The sequence below is a fragment of the Leucoraja erinacea genome, chromosome 13, assembly GCF_028641065.1.
Source record: "Leucoraja erinacea ecotype New England chromosome 13, Leri_hhj_1, whole genome shotgun sequence".
Lineage (NCBI taxonomy): Eukaryota > Metazoa > Chordata > Chondrichthyes > Rajiformes > Rajidae > Leucoraja > Leucoraja erinaceus.
The window spans coordinates 17,911,080-17,928,682 of NC_073389.1; the positions used below are offsets into that span (position 1 = coordinate 17,911,080).

The 17,603-nt window shown below is 42.8% G+C and overlaps 1 protein-coding gene across 1 annotated transcript in view; it reads right to left on the minus strand.

Moving 5' to 3' along the window:
• pdk3a (pyruvate dehydrogenase kinase, isozyme 3a) overlaps positions 1-9,444 on the minus strand; it is a 38,344-nt gene extending 28,900 nt beyond the window's left edge. Inside the window, exon 1 of the mRNA XM_055644545.1 lies at positions 9,234-9,444. Within this exon, the coding sequence (XP_055500520.1) occupies positions 9,234-9,339 (106 nt within the window). The 5' untranslated portion in view covers positions 9,340-9,444. The remainder of the gene's footprint in view (positions 1-9,233) is intronic.
• Between the last annotated feature and the right edge of the window lie 8,159 nt (positions 9,445-17,603).

Consider the following 17,603-nt stretch of genomic DNA (forward strand, 5'->3'; position numbering starts at 1 on the left):
TGACTCGCATACGCCAGAATATCAGTGACCTTATTTACCCTGGAGATGTACCTTTCAATATCCTATTACACCAATTTCAGAGAGGCGACTGCTATCGGTTTTATAACATTCACATCAAAACTGTCTGTTCCATTATTTCAACCTGCTCTTACCCACAGAACATTCCCCACAGCACAGGTCGTGACAGGAGATCCTTTTGTCCTGTGGCTATCAAACTGTACAACTCCTCCCCATTCTGTCATGGGGTAGACTGGCCCTCTCCCAATCTTTACTCGTCCCAAAACCGTGGCATTCCACTCGTCGCTTTAATTTCATGTTTCATGTATCTTGTTGTGTTTTATAATAATAATAATAAATTTTATTACAGACTTGAGGTCCAGACAAGGGGCAACATTACATAAAAATACATTGCATATTAAAAAATATATCATAAAGTACATATAAAATCTTAGTATATCACTTATAAAAGCATCATAAATTATATATTAAACAAACCCCACAATACATGAACTAAAAATCCAGATTAAAAGAATGATCAATGTCCTACAACGAGACAACGAGACCAGTGTGTCCACAGCTGGGATTCATAGCGTGTAGTGCTAACCCTTATGTTTGACAAGGCCACAATAATTACATTTTTACAGTCATTTATTCTGCAAATGAATTTATACATATGATTTCTTAGGATAGCTTCTAAAGTACTGACTCCTGTAGCCACAAACATGTTACTAGCACTACACCATCTAGGTTTCCTTAGCAGTGTTCTCATGGCATCATTATATGCCACCTTTAGTCTCTGCAAACTTGTCTTTCCATAGTTCGACCATAGGAGCGCAGTGTAGAGTGGTGTGCAGTATGCTCTAAATAGCGACATCTTCACCACATCTGCACACGCACCAAATTTACGCAAGAGAATATTCGCCTGTACATACAGCATGCGTCGTTGCCTATAAATATCCTCATCATCTGTCATTTGTTCTGTAATAAAATGCCCTAGATATTTTACCTTATTACAGACACTAAGATTATTGTCAATTTAAAATCAGGAAATTTTAGTCATTTATCCTCTTTGGTTCTACAGATCATAACAGCACTCTTACTAGCATTATATTTAATATCATGTTCCACACCATACACAGAACATATAGTAAGGAGCTGCTGGAGACCAGCGCTAGATGGACTAAAGACCACAAGATCATCTGCATACATAATATGGTTCACTAAAATATTACCAATCATGCACATGTTGACTGTTGACAGAGTAATTCTTATGACTGTTGGCAAAGTAATTTCCCGCCTGGGATAAACAAAGTTTTATAGTATGGTATTTCCTGCTCAAATTCTTATCTCCTCCTTTCCAATCTGCTCCTATCTGCATCTGCAACACATCTGATGCCATCACCTCTTTAACAGTTTCTGGGAACCTGGGTCTCCAACACCTTTAAACAATGGATATTGAATCGCTAAACATCTCCACTTAGAAACTCGATTACTTTCAATTCACCCCATTGCATCATTAACTCTTCACAATCTAGCACTCCTTTTCATCAAGGGGATCAAACACAGATGTGTGAACACTTTGCAGAACACATCCGCTTAAATTTAACGAGTCTCTCTGGTGTCTGGTCATCTGCCATTAATTCTCCAATGCATTTGTACTCTCATCTGTCTGTCCTCAGCCACTAAGGCTGTTCCAGTCAAGCTAAAGAATTAGCACTTTTCATTCTTTCAGGAAATAACCTAATGGCAACAAGCTCAGACAATGATTCTGCTATTTCCATTTACACTTCTGCAGACCCCATCTTTTGTTTCTTTACTTATTTCATTGCTATTTATTTTTATTGCACCGTCCCTCTTTTATGTCAATTTGCAATCTCAATTAGCCTTTTCTCAACATGGTATTTCCTGTATTTTTTGCATTTCTTGGAGTTAAAAGCTACAAGATTCCTCAAAATGCCTTACAATCAATGCAATAATTCAGAAATGTCATTACTGTTGGATGGGCAGCAGTTAATTTGCAAATGAACCCCTATGAACAATGATCACGAACCGCTGATTGATTCCCAGGTATATGGCATCTTCCTGCACAAGAGGCAAAACATGATTAATGCTATCAGTCAGACAGCACAGAAACATGTTGTTTGGCCCAACTCAACCTTACCAACCATAATGTACTTTCTAAGGGTCCTACCTGCCCACGTTTGACTCGTATCCCTCTAAACCTTTCCTATCCATGTACCTGTCCAAGTGTCTTTTAAATGCTGTTATCCTACCTGCTTCAACTAACTTCTCTAGCAGTTCATTCCATCAGTCACCCTCTGAGCGAAAAAGTTGCCCCTCACATTCAAGACAATTCAAGAGAGTTTATTGTCATGTGTCCCAGATAGGACAATTAAATTCTTGCTTGCTGCAGCACAACAGAATTTTGTAGGCATAAATATGGAACAGTTCAGTGTGTCCATATACCATAGAATATATATATATATATATATATATATATATATATATATATATATATATATATATGTTTGTGTGTGTGTGTGTGTGTGTGTGTGTGTGTGTGTGTGTGTGTGTGTGTGTGTGTGTGTGTGTGTGTGTGTATTACACACATAAATAACAGATAAATGCAATAGGCTGTTATAGTTCAGAAGTTGTGTTTAATAGTCTGATGGCTGTGGGGAAGAAGCTGTTCCTGAAAATGTATGTTGCAGATTTCAGGCTCCTGTACCTTCTATCTGATAGCAGCGGAGAGATGAGTGTGTGGCCAGGTTGGTGTAAGTCCTTGATGATGTTGGCAGCCTTTTTAAGGCAGCGACTGCAATAGATCCCCTCGATGGTGCGGAGGTCAGAGCCGATGATAGACTGGGCAGTGTTTACAACTTTTTGCAAACTTTTCCGCTCCTGGACGCTCAAGTTGCCGAACCAAGCCACGATGCAACTCTACTGTGCACCTGTAGAAGTTCGAGCGAGTCCTCCTTGACATACTGACTCTCTGTAATCTTCTCAGGAAGTAGAGGCGCTGATGTGCTTTCTTTATAATTGCATCAGTGTTCTTGGACCAGGAGAGATCTTTGGAAATATGCACGCCCAGGAATTTGAGGTACTTGACCCTTGATATAAACGAGATGTGGGTCCCCATTCTACCCCTTCCAAAATCCACAATCAGTTCCTTGGTTTTGCTGGTGTTGAGAGCTAGGTTATTAAATCTTGCCTCTCTCACCTTAATCTATGCTCTGGTTCCCCCCGTACATTGGGTAAAAGACTGTATTTAGCCTGGTTATTCCCCTTTATAAGATCACCCCTAACAATTTACGCCATGTTAGTAAATTGGAGTATCCAGAGGATACCCACGCAATCACTGGGAGAATAGGCACTCTCCACATGCATCACCCGGCGCTAGGACTGAACTCAGGTCTTAACACACTGTGACTCTACTAACTGTACCACTGTACCACATTAACCAGTTTGAGGATAAAATTAATTGTCCAGTGGACAGTGAAAGTGGGACAAGCATGTCAATAATCCATACTTACGAAGTTAGCCAAGATCCTTATATGTTCCTGGATAAAAGCTTAAAACAACACTGGGAGATACAATACATTGATAAATGTAAGATATTGCATATCCAGAAAAAAGATAATGAACACATGCAACCCCCTCTCCCCTCCCCTCCCTCCACCCCCCCCCCCCCCCCCCACTCTACCCCCTCCTCTCCCCCCCACCCCATCTCTCACCCATTATCTCCATATCGTGACGCTTTTTCCTCGCTGGTGATCCCGATCCCACCTGGTGATCTCTGGCCATCACGGGGGACGACCTCCTCCCCGTCTCCCCCGCCCGATCGCCTGTCATGCAGGTGGATGAGATTTCCCTTCACGGAAGCCATGATCGGCCGGCCCTCCGCTGCTTTTGACCGTCCACCGGCTCGCAGCAGCAGGGCCACCCGCTTAAAAGACGCCGCAAATCGGAACCCGCAGCTCCAAAAGGCAGCGGACACCCGGAGGTCCCAGCTCCAAATATCAGCAAGCTCCCCTGCCTCTGTGTCCCTCTCTGTGCCTCTGTGTCCCTCTCTGTGCCCCTCTCTGTGTCCCTCTGTGTCCCTCTCTGTGTGTGACTGTGTCCCTCTCTGTGTGCCTCTGTGCCCCTCTCTGTGCCTCTGTGCCCCTCTCTATGCCTCTGTGTCCCTCTCTGTGCCTCTGTGTCCCTCACTGTGTCTCTTTGTCCCTCACTGCGCCTCTGTGTCCCTCTCTGTGCCTGTGTCCCTCTCTATGCCTCCGTCTCCCTCTCTGTGTCCCTCTCTGTGCCTCTGTGTCCCTCTCTGTGTCCCTCTCTGTGTCCTTCTATGTGCCTCTGTGTCCCTCTCTCTCTCTATCCCCCTACCTCTCTAGCCGTGCCTGCGAGTTGGGGGGGCTATGCGTGAGTGGATAGGGCGGGGCATGGGGTAAAAGGAGTGAATGAATAATATTCATATAATATCAATTGTGGTGGTTAGTGTGTGTGTGTGTGTGAGAGGTTGGTTAGTGTGTGTGTGACGCCGCAGGCCGTCCCCTCCCCTCGCAACCGCGCACTGAGGGGACGGGGCCCAACAGATCCCATTTGGTTTAGTATATCAATAAAATTCTTAATCAATAAAACAAGATCTATCACAAATTACATTAAAAGACAAGATAAACGAGAATACCAAGATAGGTAACAAGACTTTAAACAGATGAAGGTCAATGTCAAGAAATCCAAATGATACACTCTGGTAACATTTTAAGCAGTAATCCTAATTTACAGCACAGTTAGATGTTGAGTTGAATACACTTTCTTTACCTGAGGCATCAAAAAGCCTTCCTTGTCGACATGCATCATGTGATCTCAGTTCACTGATGTATACCAAAGATCTTACAGCAGAGCAAGATAGGCTACTCCTGCGAAATGCAATGGGCTGACGTGTAGTACGCTACGGAGGGGATCCTGTGCATTTTTCCCCGCCCATTTTAGTAACCTGAGCCTACCTGACCCGACCCGACTCGCAGTGTAATCAATGTTACGGGGCAACAGTTTGTGTGTGTGATATAGGGTTAGATTCATAATTCTGTCAGTTCATACTTCTTGTCAAGAATAAAATTTGACTGGTAATTGTCCTTTTTAATGTTTTTTAAATCATTTCTTTTTAAATGGCTCACAAGCAGTGTTTGAGTTGATTTTGTAGTAACCGGAACCGACCCGACTCGCAGGGTAATTGACATTGCGGGGGAAGTTTTTGTGTGTGATATAGGGTTAGATTCATAATTCTGTTAATTCTTGTTAAAGAATAAAATGTTTATAAACACACACACATGAATGTGATATAAATGCATATAATCATAAAAAACACACAATTATATTTCTTCTGATCCAATAATGAACTTTATTTCAGACTAGACAAGGGACATTAAATAAGAAACATTGTAAACCTTCCCGCAACTTCACACACACTAGGCCTTATGGCTATGAATGAGCGTACTACACGTTTGCGTGAGAGTAACCCATCTTGCTCCTCTATAAGATCTTTGATGTATACTGTCTTTCATTCTACATCCTTTCTTGGGGAAAACTATCATCAACAACTGTCATTTCAAACTCCCAACCATATATATGGCCTTTTACTGCCCGATTCTCTTAAATAGCTGAAACAACAGCCGTAGAAATCTTATGTGTACGTTACACCCTTCAATTTCCAATAAAACATTTTCTTTCTCACAGGTTGATCCTTAACGCCAATATGGACACATTATCACTGCTTCAAAATTCACAGGCTGAAAATTGAAATTATGCCCCACGACATCATAGTTTTTAACACCCATCAATACACCTGGCTAGACCAGATCAAGGACCATGGCCTCCTCTCCCAAACTTATTCATCTGCATGATCACTCTTGAATACAAATATATCCTATTCCTTAAAATGCTCTGCTATGCTCACTTCACAACCACCTCAGATAGGAAGTGTGTAGGAAAGAACTGCAGATGCTGGTTTAAATCAAAGGTAGACACAAAATGCTGGAGTAACTCAGCGGGACAGGCAGCATCGCTGGAGTGAAGGAATGGGTGACGTTTTGGGTTGAGACCCTTCTTCAGACTGAAATAGCTCAAATAGGAAGGATAGGTTTCTTAGCACTAACATTGAAACAATCCATTCAGCTACTTCTCCCAAATACCCACTCTGCCTGGTATAATTCTCAATGTTTTCTTCCTTATTTCCTCAAATTCACCTTGTCTACACCCACAACTTGCTCCCGACTCAATTCACACTTAGGTTAATATCTCCCTTCTCCTCTGCAAGTCGTATCGAACAATTTATAACAGAATCTGGAAGAAACAGCTTCTCTTTCCACATGACTATTACCTCAAAAAGATGCTTCTTTAATAGCTTCAGAAACAGGAGCAAAAATAGGCCACTCAGTTCCTCAAGCCTCCTCCATCATTTTGCCCAGACTTCATCTCCTCTATTAAACTATGAATGTACAATATTTCTGCACTTGGGAAATAAAATATATATTTTTCCCCTGTTCGGCATAAATTTTGGGCCCAACCACAAACAATTCACCTTCACCTCCAATTTCATCGTGCTCTTGGCCAGTCTCTTATTCAGTCAGACTATTTCCAATCTATTTAATCACAATTTGAAATGCCAAACCGTGTTTAATTGTCATATGCTCTGGGAACAGAACAATGGAATCCTTTCTTGCTGCACCGTTATAGGCACACCAAATGCAACCATACAACAAATATACAATAAATTATCAATATATTAGCACCCTGGAGAGAAAAAGACTACAAAAAGTAGTAAACACTGCCCAGTCCATCATCGGCTCTGACCTCCCTTCCATCGAGGGGACCTATCGCAGTCGCTGCCTCAAAAAGGCTGGCAGTATCATCAAGGACCCACACCATCCTGGCCACACACTCATCTCCCTGCTAGCTTCAGGTAGAAGGTACAGGAGCCTGAAGACTGCAACGACCAGGTTCAGGAATAGTTACTTCCCCACAGCCATCAGGCTATTAATCTTGACTTGGACAAAACTCTGAACATTAATAGCCCATTATCTGTTATTTGCACTTTATCAGTTTATTTATTCATGTGTGTATATAGTTATATAATGGTCTGTTTTGTAGTTAATCCCTACTATGTTCTGGGCTGAAGCAAAGCAAGAATTTCATTGTCCTATCAGGAACACATGACAATAAACTCTCTTGAATCCCTTGAATCTTGAAACCAGACCACAATAGTGCATTCACAATACATAGTGCAATCTGAGTCATACAAAATCCATAATAGTTCGGTACTAGGTAGGATTGTGCAGGATGGTTCTAGAGCCTGATAGTCGATGGAAGACTATTCTTGAACAGTTCTCAGGCTCTTGTACCTTCTTCCTGATGGTAGCATCGAGATGAGAGTGTGGCTGGGATAGTGTGGGACTTCTAAGACATTAGCTGCCTTCTTGAGGCAATTCTTCCTGTAAATCCCTTCAATGGCGGGAAGATCAATACCCACGATGGACCGGCAATGTTAACCGCTTTCTGCAGCCTCCTTTGTTCTTGAATATTCAAACATATCACATATCCACCCCTTTTCGCCTTCTGCAGAGACCGTTCCCTCCGCAACTCCCTGGTTAGCTCATCCCTTCCCACCCAAACCTCCCCAGGTACCTTCCCCTGCAACCGCAAAGATGCAACACCTGTTGCTATACATCCTCCCTCGACTCTGTCCAGGGACCCCCACAGTCCTTTCAGGTTAGGCAGAGGTTCACTTGCACCTCCTCCAACCTCATCTACTGTATCCGTTGTTCAAGATGTGGACTCTTATACATCGGCGAGACCAAACACAGAATGGGCGATCCTTTCGCAGACCACCTTCGCTCAGCCCGCCTGAACCAATCTGATCTCCCGGTTACTGGACACTTTAATTCTCCTTCCCATTCCTACACAGACCTTTTTGTCCTCAGTCTTCTCCAAGGTCAGAGTGAAGCTAAACGCAAATTGGAGGAACAGCATCTCATATTTCACTTGAGCAGCTTGTAGCCCAGTGGCATGAATATTGATTTCTCTCACTTGTGGTAGCCCCTGCATTCCCTCTCTCTCTATCCCTCCCCCACCCAAGTCGCACTAGCTTTTCATTTTCACCCTACAAACAGCTAACAATGGCCGGTTTCCTTTATTATCATCACTTTTTTTGCATATCGTTCATTCATTGATCTTTATCTCTCCACATCACCATTTATATCTCTCGTTTCCCTTATCCCTAACCAGTCTGAAGAAAGGTGTCGACCCGAAACGTCACCCATTCCAGGGACGCATCCAGAGACGGACATCGAGTGCTGCTGTATGGTAATCAACTTGGTGAAAGATGCTCTCTCTTGGCTTTCTCTTCCCAAAGTCAAAAATCAGCTCCATAGTCTTGGAAACATCAGATTATCGATCTTCCTTCAATACTCTTTTGACATTACATGTTTTTCGTCCAACCCAGGTCCAGCAATAAACTACTGATTATAAATTGGACGTTTCTGAATGAGTAAAATCTACTGCTATTTCTTTTGAGTGAGATCAACAGTCATTATCTTTTGTACGCAGATTGGTTTCGGAAAGAATCTTTCCTCGTAATCCACCAAGTATAGCCCTGGGAATTTAAAGTGCTCCTTCCAAGGCTGCTGCCCCAGAGCCTTAATTCACTGGCATACATTAAGTTTCCTTTGCGTTGCCACACATCTCAAGTGCCCAGTTGGCTAAAAAACCCTCTGTTCGCATTGAAAGGCCCGATACAGATACAATATTTTTTTTTATTTGATGATGTATATAATGTATTTAGAACTTCCTCTTTCACATTACAAAAGTTCCGCAATCCAGTGCACCTAGTGTCGGGAAAGGGGAGGGTTTGCACAGTGGAAAAAGCAAGGGTCGTGCTGTTGTTTTGATGAATGCAACACCGCTCTGCTTTGCGTCTCCTTTAAGCACTGTGCGTACGTGCGGCAAACCATTTCCGTGCCCGGGGTTTTGGGAGCAGCCACCCTTTCCATGCCGGTGGCAACAGTGCACCTGTATGGAGCCGGACCGGACAGTTTGCATTCTGCCTGGTCTCCCATCCTATCCCATCCCCTCCTCTCCACCCACCCCAGCCCAGCCCAGCCCAGCCGCTGACGGCCTCAGTCCGCTGCAGACACAGCGGCGACAGACAATAAACAACTCCCCTCCCAGACACGGTCACTCACCGAAATCTAGGAACTGCTTGATCGACAGAGGCGATGGGGAGAAGCGCGAGTAGTACTCGATCTGTTTGGGGATGGGGTTTTTGAGCAGGGAGCCGAGCAGCCGCATGGTGCTGGCCGCTCGCCGCTCGCCACCCGCCGCCCGCCTCGGCCGCGACCGTTGAGCCCGGAGCTCGCGCTGTCCCCTCGCGCTGCCCGGACCGAACCTCAACGCAACGGACTTCCTGACTCAAGCGCGCGGCCCCGCCTCCTCCTCCTCCTCTCACCCCTCCTCTCTTCTCTTCTCTTTCTTCTCTAATCCCATCCCCCTTCTCTTCTCTTCCCCCTCGTCTCCCCTCTTCTTCTCTCTCCACTTCTTCCACTCCCCTCTTCTCTAGCAATGTTACAACATTTTGAGATTTAAAAAATCAAGTCTGCAATTTATCCCATCAGATAAAGCAAAAAAAAAGTTTAATTAGACACCTAATTCACTTTCATATCTTCAGTATTAAAAAAGTTATGGCCATTTTCATACTCTGAAATCAGCATCTTGTTCCCTATTGCTTTTCCATTGACTTAACTGAAAAGCTGTGATCGAGGACAATCAAAAGCAAAGATTCCTCCATAATCTTTGGTCAAAAGCCCATAAATTTCTTAAAAATTAAGAGAACTCAATGACATTTTCAGTTATTATAGATTGAAGCATTCTGAAACAAATATGAAACAATCTTACTTGGGGGACCTGAACTTAAAGCATATCATTAGTTAAATACCTAATTTAGCTAATTACAAAATTCAATTACTAGATCTAAACATCTATCCATTTCTTAAGAAAAGGTTAACATTTTTTAAATAGCCTAAGTGTCCAAATAACATTCACAATATAACATGATTTTTAAATCTCATTGTCATGAATTTATAGGCCAAATAAAAAGGAATTTAGTGTTTAATTCAAGTAAATTAATGGGCATTTAAATCACCTTGCGAGTGAGATTTTTGTGGAATGCGATCGTTTGGAAAGTTGCAGTTGAGGTGAATTTGAACCCCATATCGGCAGGAAAAACACTGCCGGTTCGTATGGGGTCATAATCACATTTTCGGTAATGAAATTTGGATTAAAGTAATCCTAAGAAGCAAGTTTATATGTAAAATATACGACTTACCTTATGTTTTGTCCCCTACGTGCGATCCGTCCCGTTGTCGGTGCTGACGGCGTTAGAAATCGATTTTTATTTTATTCCAACCATTAAATTGTCCAGCGATTTTTTTTAAAAACATCCGAGAACGGATGTCGGAGCGATTTTTCTGCAGCAGCTTAGCAGCCTGAGAAAGATCGACTCCGCCAGGCAGGAGAAGACTGGCTGACCGCCCCCCCCCCTCCCCAAAGGCACCAAAGTCGCGCACACGGCCAGTGGAAGAACTGCAGCGCCGCTGAAGGTATGTATTGTAACATACCTATCTTCTCCCCCTTGCCTCGTCTCCCCTCTTCTCCTCGTCTCCCCTCTTCTCCCCTCCTCCCGCAACTCACACTCCCTCTCTCCCTCTCTACATCCCTCCCCTCCCTCACTGCAACACTCCCCTTCCTTTCACACCCTCCTTCTCTTCCTCTCTCTCCACATCCATCCTCTTCTCCCCCCTCTCCCACTCCTCCCCTCCCTCCCCTCTCTCCCTCCCCTCTCCCTCCCCTCCCCCTCCTCCCCTCTTCTCTTCTCTCCTCTTCCCTCTTCCCCTCTCCTCCCCTCCCCTCTCCCCTCCCCCCCTCTCTCTCTCTCTCCCCTCCCCCTCTCCCCTCTCTCTCTCTCCATTCTCTAACAAATCCCTCTCTCTCCCCCTCTCTCTCCCCCTTGCCCCCCCCCTTTTTCCCTCTTCCCTCCCCCCCCCCCCCCCCCCCCCCCTCCCCCTCCCCCTCCCCCCCTCCCCTTCTTCTCTCCCCCCCTCCCCCTTTCTCCCACCCTCCTTCAAAACCCCCTCTCTTTCCCCTTCCCCACCTCCGCCTACCCCCCCTTCTCCCTGTGCATGGCCCCTTCTTCCCCCATGCATGCCCCCTTCTCTACTATGAAGGGTCTACTCTGCCATTCAATCATGATTGAACTATTTGTCCCCTCTCTAACCCATTCTCCTGCCTTTTCCCCCTAACCTTCGATGCCCTTCCTAATCAAGAACCTATCAATCGCCACCTTAATACCCAATGACACAGCTGTCTGCGGCAATAAATTCCATGGATTCACCACCATCTAGCTAAAGAAATTCCTCCTCATCTATGTTTTGAAGATTCGTCCTTTTATTCTGAGGCTGTGTCCTCTGGTTCAAGACTCCCCCATTACGAAAGTGATAAGACTCCCCCATTACGAAAGTGATGGAAACAAAATTAAAATGTAAAAAACTGCAAATGCTTGAAATGTGGGAACAATTCAGCAACTTAGTTGGCATCTGTGGAAAGAGAAACACAGGCAACATTTCAGGTTGTCGATCCTTTTTCAGAACTAGGAAAATGAGAAAACAAGTTAGTGTCAGATAACTGAGAGTGTGGGCAAGGAATCAATATGACAAAGGGAATATCTCTAATTGGGTAAGGTAAGGTTGCCCAGATAAATATAATATCACTTTCATTTTTTCTTTCAAAATGTTTTCAAAACTCGGTGCAAAGCCTTCACACGTTGGAGTTGAACTTTTTATGTGCTTCATAACATGATGTGAAACTCTCTGACAGGCTGCCTGGTACACCCAAGATTTTCTGATAGATTCCAAAGGCATCAACATCCTGCAACCAAATCCCACACAGAAAAACTTTTATACAATCTCCTTCAGTGAACTGGAATCCTGTCTCCTGCATAATAAGATACCGTATATAAATATATTTTCTTAAGTTAGCTTCGAAGGTTTGGATGGGACATGTATCTGAGGTAATGATTTAGAAAGCCAGTTCAAAAGACAGTGCATCATCCTTCTCTTTTCTCACTGGCGAAATGTCTTTAACATTACTGAATTCACCGTTGCTGAAATAAACAGAGAACAAAGGTCAACTCACTGAAGAGAGAACAACTTGTGAGAGAGGGAGGGGGGAGGGTGAAAGTATCGCCAACTAGCCATGGCAAATGATGTAGTGAAAGAAATAACGACAAGAAAATAAGATTTCGTCTTAAGAAAGCCAGTGTGATATCCTCCTCCAAGTTGCCATGAACTCATTAAAAAAAAATTATTTTACTCATAAACTTTTTTCAGAATAAAAAATATTTGCAAAATAAGAACTGTGCAAAAAGCCTTCTGACATTCTCAATGGGTATACATACATTCATTAGCGTTGTATTTGGTAGTGTTCACCGAAATATAATATATGCGCCCGCCCCCCCCCCCCCCCCCCCCCCCCCCCCGCTTACGACAGCAAGCAGACATTCATTATGAGAGGACAGAATGTGCAGCTGTGCTTTTTAGTGCAGGTCTATCCTGTCCATTCCTGTTCGGGAACACGTCATGCAAACTTTTATGAATCCTTAGGAGAAGTTCTTCATCACAGCCCATAAATGATACACATATCTGTAGTATGTATGCAATTTATTGATAGGTGTAATAATGCTGACTCAGACTGTAAGAAGATATGGTGCAGTAATTAAGGGTAGAGAAACGTAATGATTATGATGAGATAAGGTATTTTCAATTTCGTTAGATTTCTTACTGCATCATTATACATTTCTGACCTTCTTAACACACAAAAAGCGAATATTGCTGCATTGTATACCTACTTGTAAATAGTGAGAAATATCTCAATATGTTTGACTTTACCATGTTAGAAATCCTGGTATTTAACCCCTCCACAATATATATTTCTGACTTCTCTAAAGTTACTACCTCACAAATGTTTTAAGGTGTGACCTTGCTCCATTTATTCAGTATGAAGCAGCATGCTTTCATATGCCCAAATTACTATACATCTTTTTAGGCTAAAGGTTCTTTACAATAACCGTTGAACATTTTTATAGACAAAAATAATAAATGTACTCAACAGACAATATGATAACAGATTTCAAGGCATGATTAGTGAGTCTGCAGATGGCACTAAAGTATCAGGGTACAGCTGTTGGACCTGATGCCTCGCAGCGCTAGAGACCCGGGTTCAATCTTGATGTCGGGTGCTGTCTATATGGACTTTGCACATTCTCTGTGTCTGTGTGGGTTTCTTCCCACTTCACAATGATGTGCAGATTTGTAAGTTGAATGGTTTCTGTAAAATTGCCCATTGTAGGGAATGCATGAGAAGATGGGGTAACATGGAATTAGTGTGAACGGGATATCGAAGGTCGGCGTGGACAGTGGGCCAAAGGGCCTATTCCCATGCTGTATCTCTAAATTAAATTAGATGGCATAGTAGAGAGTGAAGATAATTATCAAAAATTACAGCAGGATCTTGATCAGCTGGGCAAGTGGGCTGAGAAATGGCTAACCCAGTTTAATGCAGATAGTGCATGGCATTGCATTTTGTGAAGTCAAACCAGGGCAGGACCTTCAGAGTGAATGGTAGGACCACGGGGAGTGTTGCAGAACAGAGAGATCTTGGAGTACAGGTACATAATTTTGTGAAAGCGGCATTACAGGTAGGATGGTAAAGAAAACTTTTGGTATAATGGTCTTCATCAGTCAGGGTATTGAATATGGAAGTTGGGATGTTATGTTACAGTTATAAAGAACTTTGATGAGGCTGCATTTGGAGTATTGTGTTCAGTTTTCATCACCCTTCTATAGGAAGGATGTCATTAAACTGAAAAGCATAGAGAGAATATTTATGAGGATGTTGTCAGGATTCAAGGGCTTGCTTTGTTGTGGGAGATTGGGCAGGCTGAGAATTTATTCCTTCAAGTACAGGAGGCTGAAGGGTGATCTTATAAAGGTGTATAAAACAATGAGGGGGAATAGATAGGGTGAATGCACAGAATATTTTACAGACTAGAGGAATCAGAAACCAGAGGACATAGGTTTAAGGTGATAAGCAAAAGATTTAATAGGAAAGTGAGGGGAACTTTTTTCACTCAGAGGGTGGTGGGTTGATGGAATGTGCTGCCAGAGGATGTAGTTGAAGCTAGTATAACAACATTTAAAAGGCACTGGGTACATTGTTAAGAAAAAAAATGTGGATCAAACGTAGGCAAATGGGAAGAGCTTAGATGGGGCATCTTGGTCCTCTGGACAAGTTTGGACTGAAGGGCCTATTTCAGTTTTGTGTGACTGACTAATTAATGCTACAAAGGATTGTTTATATAATATGGACCTCTTCAAATGTACTTAGTATATTATAGTTTCCTGAGTTTCTTTCTTGTTCCAGTTAAAAATGACACTAAACTATTTTTTATTATATTTCATGATGTTAAAATATAATATCATTATCTCTGACCTACTTAGATGTTTGGTATAATTTAGCAATCAAACATTAATCACATCACCAGTCATTTAAACCATGAAACTAGATTTAATTACATCCTAAATTAAAGCTTTTGCCACATCAGTTCATGGACAGTTAACATCTTCTACGTATATCATTTGTAATTTAATTTTCAAGCATATCTGTAATAGCCTTTTAGATGTCAAGCAATGTGTACTTTATTAATGAAAAACTTAATTTTAATCAGACAGTATCCTTTTGCATTAAATAAACCGACCTGCAATTTGAGCAATGAGGGAAAAAGAAATCCATTATGCATCTAACACATTTGGTTCTGTTTCTTACAAATATAATTAGAGTGTGACACAGTAATTACATACAGTTGGTCACTGATTCATCCAACTGATTGCCTTTTAGATTAGAGCCAGAACTGCAGAGGAAATGCTGACATACATAAAAAGGGATTATTTGGTTTTCTTTTATATTAAAAAAAACACAATTCATCAAAGTTGAGCTGAGGTCATAGATCACAGTTACAAAGGTAAACTCCATTTAAAACTTTTTGGCTGTTGAGCTTTGTGATGATCAAGCATGAAAAAATGGTGTGATTAATGATAAATAACAAAACCTATGGGGCGATATAATATTGTGAAGGGTTTAGATGGGGTGCAATTCCTCAAACGTGTTCAGGAGAGTTTTCTTAAACAGTATGTAGAGGCCCCCACATGTGAGAGGGCAACGCTGGATCTAGTATTGGGAAATTGAGAAGGGCAAGTTATTGAAGTGTGTGTGGAGGAGCCCTTTGGGACAAGTGACCACAGTTCGATTAGGTTTAAGATAGTTATGGATCGGAATGGAGAGGGTCCACGTGTTAAAATGCTCAACTGGGGTAAGGCCAAGTTTGAGGGTATGAGAGAACGTCTCGCTCAAGTTGACTGGAGCAGTTTATTTGAGGGGAAAGGAACATTGGCCAAGTAGGATGTTTGTAAAATGTACTGAAGAGAGCTCAGGATATGTACATCCCCGTTAGAGTGAAAGGCAAAGCAGACAAACGTAAGGAAGTTTGGTTGACAAGGGAAATTGAGACGTTAGTAAAAAAACAAGAAGAATGCATAGAACAGGTATAGGCAGCTGCAATCCAGTGCATCGCTGGAGGAGTTTGGGGAACTAAGGAGCAAATTAAAAAAAGATCAGAAAAGGGGCCAGGAGATAGCTTTGGCGGGTAGCATAAAAGACAATCCCAAAAGATTTTATAAATACATTAGGGGGGAAAGGGTAACTAGAGAGACAGAGTGGGACCTCTCAGGAATAAAGGCAGTCAACTCTGTGTGGAGCCACAGAAGGTGGCCAAAGTCCTCATTAAGTATTTCTCTTCTGTAATTACCGAGGAGAAAGACAGGAGGATGGAGGAAATTGGAGCAGTCACTGCAAGTGTCAAGAGAGCAGTCAGCGTTACCGTCGAGGAAGTACTGAAGGTACTATTGTGTTTGAAGGTAGACAAATTTCTGGGGCCTGATCAGATATATCCGAGGACATTGCAAGAAACTAGAGAAAAAATTGCAGGAGCCCTAGATTAAATTTATGAGTCATCCTTAAATACAGGAGGGGTGCCAGAGGATTGGAGGGTGGAAAATATTGTGCCTCTTTTCAGGAAGGGGTGCAGAGAACATGCTGGGAACTATAGGCCGGTGATCTTAATTGGTAAGTTTCTGGAGAGTATTCTGAGGGATAGGATATACAGGCATTTGGATGATTGGGGACAGTCAGCATGGTTTTGTACGTGGGAGGTCGTGTCTCACAAATCTGATTGATTTTTTTGAAGACGTGAGCAAAAAGGTTGATGAGGACAGCGCTGTAGATGTTGTGTACATGGATTTCAGTAGGGCGTTCGACATGGTTCAGCATAGTAGGCTGCTCTGGAAGGTTAGATCACATGGGATCCATGGAGAGATAGCTGAATAGATAGCAAATTGGCTCCATGGAAGGAAGCAGAGGGTGATGGTGGAAGGTTGCTTCTCAGACTGGAGGCTTGTGACTAGTGGTGTGCCACAGGGTTCGTTGCTGGTCCCGTTACTGTTTGTCATCTACATCAATGATTTGGATGAGAACACACAGGGCAAGATTAGCAAGTTTGCTGATGATACAAAAGTGAGTGGTTTTGCAGATAGTGAAGATGGTTGTGAACAATTGCAGCAGGATCTGGATCGAATGGCCAGGTGGGTGGAGGAATGGTTGATGGAATTTAATACAGAGAAGTGTTGCATTTTGAGACGTCGAACAAGGGCAGGACCTACACTGTAAACAGTAAGCCTCTGGGTAGTGTTGTAATGCAGAGGTATCTAGGAGTACAAGTGCATGGTTCCTTGAAGGTCAAGTAAGATGGTCAAAAAGGCTTTTGGCACTTTGGCCATCATCAGTCAGAGTATTTGAGTATAGAAGTTGGGAGGTCATATTGCAGTTGTATAAGATGTTGGTGAGACCGCTTTTAGAATATTGTGTTCAGTTCTGGGCACCATCTTATAGGAAACATATTGTCAAGCTTGAATGGGTTCAGAAAAGATTTACGAGGATGTTACCAGGATTAGAGGGTGTGAGCTATAGGGAGAATTTGAATAGGCTGGGTCTCTATTCCATGGAGCATAGGAGGATGAGGGGAGATCTTATAGAGGTATACAAAATCATGAGAGGAATAGATCAGGTAGATGCACAGAGTCTTTTACCCAGAGTAGGAGAATCATATACCAGAGGACATCGGTTCAAGGTGAAGGGGAAAAGATTTCATAGGAATCCGAGGGGTAACTTTTTCACACAGAGGGTGGTGGGTGTATGGAACAAATTGCCAGAGGAGGTAGTTGAGGCTGGGACTATCCCATCGTTTAAGAAACAGTTGGACAGGTACATGAATAGGACAGGTTATGGACCAAGCGCAGGCAAGCGGGACTAGAGTAGCTGGGACATTGTTGGCCAATGTGGGCGAGTTGAGACATAGGGCCTTTTTCCACTATGACTATGATATTAAGCAA